The 9837-nt window shown below is 33.8% G+C and overlaps 1 protein-coding gene across 1 annotated transcript; it reads right to left on the bottom strand.

Annotated features, from left to right (window-relative positions):
* Positions 1-259: 259 nt before the first annotated feature.
* LOC104084637 (protein FANTASTIC FOUR 4-like) lies at positions 260-1111 on the bottom strand. The gene has a single exon (XM_009588547.4). The coding sequence runs from the start codon at positions 1109-1111 to the stop codon at positions 260-262; it is 852 nt and encodes a 283-aa protein (XP_009586842.1).
* Positions 1112-9837: the final 8726 nt, after the last annotated feature.

Here is a 9837-nt window from a genome sequence, read left to right as displayed (position 1 = left end):
TCGCCCCTAAATATAAAAGTGATTTAGCGCAGCATAATGAAATGAAAATGTTTTGAGTTTCAGGATAAAAAGATCTAAATATGGAATTTAGAATTCCATTGGCAAGTTCTCTTTATTTGCAAATTTGAAAGAGAAGAAAAAGTAGCTATGAGCTTTTTCCTTTGCAGCTCCCCTGCAACTTCATAATGAAAACAATAATTACAAAAGAAAAAGTTAAGAAACACCTTTTATAAGTGTTACCTATTCTTCAATTCCTACATTATTGTTCTTCAGCAAGATTCTCATATTCTCTTTTCTTATCATCATTATCATCATCATTTGCTAACTCTTCTTCCTCTTTGAAATCCTCTGAATCATCATCATATTCCTCTCCCTCTTCTTCTTCGTCTTCCTCTAGAATTTCATCATCTGATTGAATATACTGTAGCTTCAAACGTCCATCTTCTCGGCAAGCATGCAAGAATTCCCACTCAGGAATTCTAATCTCCTTGAGAATAAACCTACCATCTTCCCTATAAGATTTAAAACAAACCCAAGGCTTTCCACTTCCTCCAATGCAAGAAATTGGAGGAGGTAATAATGACCCTTTATTTGTTCTTGAATATCTTTTGGAATATTCATAATGATTAATCCTCTGATTTTCTAACTTGGAATTAATGCATGTTGATCTAATTTCTTCATGTTCTTGTTCATTCTCATTACTCAAATAATTCATAATATCTTCAACATCATCAGAGCTTTCAAATCCAAGGCCTTCTGTACATAATGATAGAATATCTGAGTTTCTTGAGGAAAAGCTATCACTATGGCTGTAATGTTGGCTGCTTGTTGGATAAATGGGGTCCTTGTTTTTCCTTTCAATTCCAGATTGGTGGATTGTTTCTAGAGAAAATGAAGAAGAATTATAAGAAGAAGATGTTGATGATAATGAGGAGGAGGAGGCAGACAATGGAGGGAGATTAGAAGAAAAAGATGATATGGAGGAGGAAAAGGAGGACTCAGAGCTGTTATCTTTTAAATCTAATTCTTCAAAAATCTCTGTAAAGGAGAGGGAATCAAAATTTTTTGAATTTTCTGTAAAGATGTGGTTTAGGCCTCCACAGGCAGCCATTGTTCAACTCTCTCTAGAGTTGTTGGCCAGAGAAGAAACTAAAAGAGTTAAACTTCAGGTTGGTTTTTCAAAAGGAGAAAAATATGCATTCTTCTAGTGGAGTTAATTTTTATTAATTTATTACGTATAACTAAAATTAGTTTTTTTTAAATCGTCCCAATTATCTCGGTTTGAATGTGAAAAATATTGGAGAAGGGATGAGGTGAGTTGGACTTGGAGATAAGGGAATGGAATTGTTGATAAAGTCAAGAGGAATGTGCAGTTTTATTAACGGTGCTATTTTACAGGAGTACCTCTCACTTGGGAAATGAAATAAGGATTGGGTGGTTATAAAACTTGCGTTCATTTGGTGGTTTCCACTGTAAGAGGTTAAACAGTAAAATCTCTTTACCGAGTCAGCCTCAGCTCAGTTGAAGCAAAAGCTTTAATAATGAAGTACATCAAATAATGGATATAGATTTTAGGATAAGTTCACTCAGTTTACTTGATGTTTTGGATCGTAACACCGACCTTTCTATCTTCTTTCAAATTTTGCATAACAATACTAAAAATTTAAATTAGAAGTGGTAAATTTGTTCTTTGTACTTCAAATTTATGTTCTTTGTGTAGTAAAATTCTATCATCATATTTTACTAGACATGGGTCTAAGTTGACTATTCTTCGTTAAATCTATCTATATCTATCTATATTATATTAAAAGCACGAAGGTCATTAGCGAAATATCGTTCGTCTTTTTTACCCTTCAAAAATAAATTTTACATTGGACAAAATTATAATTTAAAGTATGTTCCTAATATATAGTATTTTGAATCAACTAAAATTTAGGTTATAAAATATTTTCTTGCTTGAACTAGATAAAAAAATCCTACAATAATTTTTTAGTAATAAATGTGAAATATTACCATAAACAAAACAAACAATACACCTAAAGAACACCATATATACTTTGACCACCATATCCTATAATATTTAAGATAAAAAATCAACTAGTGTTAGGACCCGCGCAATGCACGAATAATTTGAAGGAATATTAATCTACAAAATTATAATCTAATATATCATATTATTTTAATAAATATTAGTTTTTATTTTATTATTTAATGTAGTATGCAAAAATATAATATCACGACCCCAATTTCCCTCTGTAGGATGTCGTGACGATACCTATTCTCTAAGATTAGGTAAGCCTAACACTTACTAAATAAATAGAAGAATTCGATCATCGAATGATAAATACGAGGTAAAAATCTTATACTCAATTACAATTCCCAAAACCGGTAGTACAAGTCATAAGTTCTACCGAGTTACTAGAAAATCCCTAAATGCAACTGTTCAGAATGGAATTAAACAATACAATGAAAATATCAGAAGGTGACTCCGAGGCTTGCGAATGCGACGACACGTTCACCTTGAGTTTCCACAGCTCGACCAGCCAGCTAATAATCAACAACAACCGTGGCATCTAGATCTGCACAAAAAGGTGCTGATAGCATCCTAGGAAGCTCAAATCTATTCAAGGACAAGAATGAAGCTTTGAAATCTCAAAGAGGGCCTTTCACAAGATGTCAAGCTAAAGACTTGCAAAACAAGGTCATTAGACTTCAAGTGCAAATAAAGAAGTTGTTAATTGGGATGGAGAGCTCAAGGATAAAGGATATGAATTGTCTAGGTATTATAATTATTTTATGGTACAAATTCATGTCCAAGAAGAGGTGGATTAGATCCCAAGAGACATCTTCTGAAGAAGGTCCAAATCAAGCCACTATTGGACCTATTTGGCACCTAAACATATGTCCAAACTTGCATCCCGATAAGTCCTACATGAAGATACGTTTTTATAACATAAAAAGGACTTACTTGCTGCCCAAGAAAGGTTGGGTACAAGTTGGTGCCAAGTTGCTTGCAAGTTGCCTTCAAGATTTCCAAGATCCTATCCATGATTGGTTTGGGACTTTCAAAATTCTATCCAAGATTGGTTTTAACTTATTTCCATATATTTTGGTAATAGATTTATTGCTTTCCTAGGTAGTTAAGGTTATGTTTTCCTTTTCCTAAGATTGTTGGAGTTACTTTCCAAGATTGACTTGGTTTTTGTTTCTTAGTATTTTTTCTTTTCCTAAGATATTTGGACTTGTTATCCAAAGTAGTTTAGGACTTTATTTCCTTGTTTTTAGGTAGGAATTTCGTGACCCCCTCTTTATATAAAGGGGTGTCTTCTTTGTTTTTAGATTTTAGATTATTATAGACTATTATCAATAAAAAATGTGAGATTTTTCTTGCTCTCTTGTGTGTGACTACTCTTGGATTTATTCTTCAAGCTTCAAGACTCAACTTAAGGTGGTAAGATTAAACTCTTTCGAAATCTTAGATCACTTCTAGGTATTCAAGAAAGGTGATAAGTTTAGGCTTATTGTTGTTCTTGTTATTCTAAAGGGTCATGTTGTATAATCTATCTCTTGTTTTTAATTCTCTACCAAAGGTGATTAGTTCTTTGTTAGCTAATTGTTGTTGTTAGGATTCAACTTCAAGAATAGACTTCTTGAATTCAAGAAACTCTTTCTTGAATTCAATCTATCTTTAATTTTCCGTTGTTTTTTTGTTTCTTTATTTTATTTTAGCTTTCTCACGTTTCTTGATTTTCTTTAGTAATTCTTGGACCCCTATCGTATTGTTATCAAGTGGTATCAGAGCATAGGCTAATCAAAATTTTAATCTTGATAATCTTGGGAGGTTCTTGAGCAAAGCAAAACCAAAAAAAAAAAAGCACCAAAAAAAAAAACAAAACAAAAATTAGCCAAAAGAAAAGCATTATGGCTCATTATTATTTGTAGAATTCAAGTGTTATTTGGTTTCCAAGTCAAGAAAGGAAACAAGAAGAGGGGATCCTAGTTCTTGAAGATTAAGGTAACTTCTTTCCTTATTCTTGTGGGTTTTGAGTTTCCTAAATTCTTTCCTTATTTGTTCTACATAATCAATTCCTATTCTTCCAAGGTTTGGTCCTTCACTTTCCTTTTCTTTTTCTAACTCCACATTCTTATCACTAAGGGTTGTGACTAGTAAGGTTTAATAATAAATCTAAAGTTTAACGACCAAGAATTGCTTTGAGTGGAAAAAGGCAAGAGAGGCGAGAACATTAGAGGAAAAAGCCAAAATTTGAGAGATACATAATTCTTCTAATCTTTATTCAAGATATTTCAAACAGGTAGTTATAGTGAAAGGAGGCGAGCTATGACTCAACATCTTGAAAAGTCGAATTTACAGTATACCGAATGGAAGGAAGACAATGGTAAAATTATTTTTCAAACAAGAGCTAAAGTGATGTCTGCGATTTGTGCCCTTAGAATTGATAAAGAGTTTGGCTATAATTCAATTAGCACTTATATGGTTGAAAAATTGAACTTGCCTTGTGTTGAGCATATTGAACCCTACATGTTGAGAGGAGTAAAGGTAGATAAAAGAGTATTATTACTATTCTCTATTGGAAGGTATGAGGATGCGATCTGGTGTGATATGATTCCCATGAATAATTATCATATCTTGTTGGGAAAGCCATGGTATGCCTATAGAAGAGCTTCATATAATATGAAAAAAAATAGATACTCTTTTGAGGTTAACAGGAAGAAACTTATTTTTGGACCTTTGACTCCCTCATAAATTTATGAAGATGAAAAGACTGTTAAAAAGAATATGAAAAAATATGAGAGAGAAAAGAATGAGAGGAGTAAGAGAGTGCAGGTTGACATCCCAGTAGAGGAAAAAGGAGAGGTTGTATTGAGTGAAGAGAATGGGATATCAATTGAAAAAAAAAGTGAGCTTGAGGGAAAAGAAAAGAGAGAAGGCAATGATATAAGAAAAGTCTTTGAGGTAGAGAGAGAAAAACAAGAGGGTTTGAGCAAAGAAGAAGAAGAAAACTTTAGTGAGAGAAAAGAGGCTAAGGGTGAGGGAAACGTTAGTCTTGTGATAAAAGCCAAAGAGAGTGTAAGCAAGAAAATATTTTCTTTACTTCCTAACTTATTAAATCTTTCTTGTTTTAGTTTTTGTGATTTTGTGCAGCCATATGTAGAAATACCTTTTGAAAGGGGAGGTGAGGCACAAGAGATGGTAGTAAAGGATCCAATCGGATTCTAACATGAATTTAGCGAAATCAATTCTTGTTGGATGGTGGAAGATAAAAGCTTGGTTAATTTCTTTGTTGTTGAACCTTTTGACTATTTTGATCCTTATTTACAGGTTTATAACATGGAGTTCCCTAAAGGCATTGCTAAGTTAGAGCCATTGCATAAAAGAATAAAAGGTGATGTTGTTCCATTAGTAAATAAGTCCAAGTATGGTATGTATAATTGGTCCATTCACATTCTTGGCCTTTCTAGAACACCTAAGGTATTTTTGAAGGTAATGAACTATACTCTTATTTCTTATGTTAGTGACTTTATAATTTTTTTGGATGATGATATTTTGATGCATATCAAGTCATTAACTGTAATATCTAAGTTAAAGTGCAAGAGTAATTTGCTTCCTTTTGAAATTGAGTATGACAAAGATGATTATGCATTTCAACTTGGTGGAAAGAGGCATGAAATTTATGAGAAGAGGCTTGCTAATGAATTAAATGTTCTTTCTTCTCTTATTCAAGTGTCTAATGAGTTTTCATGTGATAAATTGTTAGAATGTGAGTTTTGTTGTTTGATGGGAAGTCATTCCTCTAGTCATGTTGATTGTGAGCCTGTAAAAGTGTTTGCTACTAGTAAAGAGGATATGCATGATTATTGTGACGTTAGTGATCAAATACTCTTTCATGAACCTATCTATGACTCTTTCTGTGACAGTTTGAGCAATTATGTAGAATCCATTGATGTTGCGAATATTATTGGAGAAAGTTATAATCATGAGCTTGAATGTATTGAAATTTGTATTTTGGAATTTATGGGTTCTTCTGACCTTTCTGAGAATTTATGTGCTTCTTTGAATAACTTACATGTAGAAAAATCCATGGGATTTATAATTGATACTTGGCTATATCATAAGAGTGTCTTATTTGATACATGTGGCAGAGATACTTGTGTTAAATGGATGCATGACCAATATTTTGTAATTTCTTTGGCATGCACATGTTTGGACTACCTTATTGACAAGATCGCATTGCAAATTTTATTACATAGTGCATCTAAGAGAGGTTTTTATTGGACAACTCTAACTAGGCATAAATTTTATTGGGATGATGATGTCAATATGCTTTATAAAGGAGTATTTACACCTATTAGGTTTAATTGGATTAAGTGGACACATGGTCACTATCTTGTTTTATTCCTACCATTTTTTCAGATTAGTGGATGCCATTTACTAGTGCGTGACTTTTTTTTCTTGCAAGGTCGAAATTCGAGGACGAATTTTCTTCAAAAAGAGGGAAATGATAGCATCCTAGGAAGCTCAAATCTATTCAAGGACAAGAATGAAGCTTTGTAATCTCAAAGAGGGCCTTTAACAAGATGTCAAGCTAAAGAGTTGCAAAACAAGGTCATTATACTTCAAGTGCAAATAAAGAAGTTGTTAATTGGGATGGAGAGCTCAAGGATAAAGGATATGAGTTGTCTAGGTGTTATAATTATTTTATGGTACAAATTCATGTCCAAGAAGAGGTGAATTAGATCCCAAGAGACATTTTCTGAAGAAGGTCCTAATCAAGCCACTATTGGACCTATTTGGCACCTAAACATGTGTCCAAACTTGCATCCCAATAAGTCCTACATGAAGACACGTTTTTATAATATAAAAAGGACTTACTTGCTGCCCAAGAAAGGTTGGGTACAAGTTGGTGCCAAGTTGCTTGCAAGTTGCCTTCAAGATTTCCAAGATCCTATCCATGATTGGTTTGGGACTTTCAAGATTCTATCCAAGATTGGTTTTAACTTATTTCCATATATTTTGGTAATAGATTTATTTCTTTCCTAGGTAGTTAAGGTTATGTTTTCCTTTTCCTAAGATTGTTGGAGTTACTTTCCAAGATTGACTTGGTTTTTGTTTCTTAGTGTTTTTTCTTTTCCTAAGATATTTGGACTTGTTGTCCAAAGTAGTTTAGGACTTTATTTCCTTATTTTTAGGTAGGAATTTCGTGACCCCCTCTCTATATAAAGGTGTGTCTTCTTTGTTTTTAGATTTTAGATTATTATAGACTATTATCAATAAAAATTATGAGATTTTTCTTGCACTCTTGTGTGTGGCCACTCTTGGATTTATTCTTCAACCTTCAAGACTCAACTTAAGGTGGTAAGATTAAACTCTTTCGAAATCTTAGATCACTTCTAGCTATTCAAGAAAGGTGATAAGTTTAGGCTTATTGTTGTTCTTGTTATTCTAAAGGGTCAGGTTTCATAATCTATCTCTTGTTTTTAATTCTCTACCAAAGCTGATTAGTTCTTTGTTAGCTAATTGTTGTTGTTAGGATTCAACTTCAAGAATAGACTTCTTGAATTCAAGAAACTCTTTCTTGAATTCAATCTATCTTTAATTTTCCGTCATTTTTTTGTTTCTTTATTTTCTTTTAGCTTCCGCACGTTTCTTGATTTTATTTAGTAATTCTTGGACCCCTATCGTGTTGTTATCAGGTGCAGAAGCATAGTATGAGTACACCACAGCGGTACCTACTAAGTATCAAGACTAATCTCAGTGGAGTAGTGACGAGGGACAATCAAGACACCTACCAGACTAAACAAACTGAACAAGTGTGTAGAGGAACTAACAGAGAAACGATATTAATATAAAGCTAAGCAGGATAAGGAATACAAAACAATGCTTGCGATGATACGCCAGTAACAATAATATTCAACATGAAGCAGTTAGGTAATAATGCTGTAGAGTAACTGATCATAGTCTAAGTCCGGGGAAAACAAATAAAGGGAAAACCAGCAACAACTCAACAAGAACAACCGCTTTCACACCAGATCTGTTCAAGCATTTTTACGAGGTACCGAGCCTCATAATCACAGCTCACGGGTCCCAATTCTTGAACCCTAATCACTTGGCATCTTGTGCCCATATTATAACTCATAACCGCACAGACGACTCACGTGCCAATAAAACAATCCTCTCACAGAAGGCAAGTAGACAAGAGTACATATAATGGTCAATAATGTCAAGATTCATCTTCTAAAACCGATTTGAGTGAATTAATTACGTTTATGCTTGTGCTAGTGTCCTACCACAATTCAAGTCAACAAATAAGAGTAGCAACAATGAATAGCACATCAGAAATGATCACCACAAAATGTACAGCGTAATAATGACAGTAATAAAGTTGAAGCAATGAATAGCACCTCAAGATTAGCTACACAGAACCAAACAAATAATGCAACACGGAGGAAGACAATTAATAGTATGCTAAGAAAACAAAAATCAAAGACAAGTGCACAGAAATGGGAAAATAACAACAGAGCCCTCCTGAGGTACCGCCTCGTAGTCTCAAATAGTAAAATGAATTACAAATTTTCTTATATCACCTCGGGAGCCTTTATATTTAGTTTTTGAAAATCTTTTTTTCCAGAAATAGCATCCCGCATTTTAGCCCATCTTATCACACCACATGACTTCTACTAGTTCCCATACTAGCCATGTGTTTTAAGCCCACCTTATCCTACTGCATGCGTTTCAACACCCAGACCTTATACCACTGCATGCTTATTAATAACAACAGCATGACATAAACCTCGTGCAACACAATAACAATCGCACGGCAGAAACCTCGTGCAAACACAATAGCAACTGCACGACAAAAACCTCGTGCAAACATAATAACAACTGCACGGCAGAAACCTCGTGCAAACACAATAACAACCGCACGACAGAAACCTCATGCAAAAAACACAACAATTCTCTTAATGACAACAAGTGTGTCAAAGCATAACAACTCAATTAAATGACTTTCACAATATGTGCCCACACATAGCCCTCAGCTCAACAACACTGAATACAACAACAACAACAACACAGGAATATGGCAAGCAAATCAACTCAGTAATTACAAAACACAAAGAGACGGAAGAACGAGCTCACAAAGAAGGACACAACAGGGAATATTAGTCTCAACAAGAATAGCTCAACAAGGAAGAGATAGTGTGTAGCAATGATTCTGCACTAGTACAATTCGACAACAAGGGAAATAACATGAATCAATGACCCCAAATAAGAATACGTCAACAATGAAAGAAATACCAAACTTCAATTAAGGCTAAATAATTACGGAATAGATAATAATGATTTTAATTAAGGTTAAGCAATTTCGGAAAGATAGCATATCAATAAAAGAAGCAACAACTTCAGTTAAGGCACATTAGAGTTTAATCGGCAGTAAGGGTAAAACATGAAGCAATTAATTCCAAATAAGACACGTAAGGGTGGATTTTGTAAATGGGGAATTTAACATGATAACACAACTTCATATTTAATGAACATAAGAACCTAAGAGCCCTAAACAGTCAATTTCCCATAAATAGCCCAAGCACGTACTCGTCACCTCGCGTACATGACTTTCACATGACTAAATTAGCACAAATGACTCAAATCCTAAGGGGTAGTTTCCCCCACACAAAGTTAGATAAGATACTTACCTCAAATAATCTAGACCGTTACTCTAAAATGATCTTCTCGAGTGAAACAACCTCCGGACGACTCAAATCTAGCCAAAATAACTTCAAATCATTAATAAAACTCATAGAAAACAATTTGGGATAATA

This window comes from Nicotiana tomentosiformis, chromosome 6, assembly GCF_000390325.3.
Source record: "Nicotiana tomentosiformis chromosome 6, ASM39032v3, whole genome shotgun sequence".
Taxonomy (NCBI): Eukaryota; Viridiplantae; Streptophyta; class Magnoliopsida; order Solanales; family Solanaceae; genus Nicotiana; species Nicotiana tomentosiformis.
The sequence above is the reverse complement of the archived record's forward strand: the minus strand, read 5'-3'. Positions and strand labels throughout refer to the sequence as shown.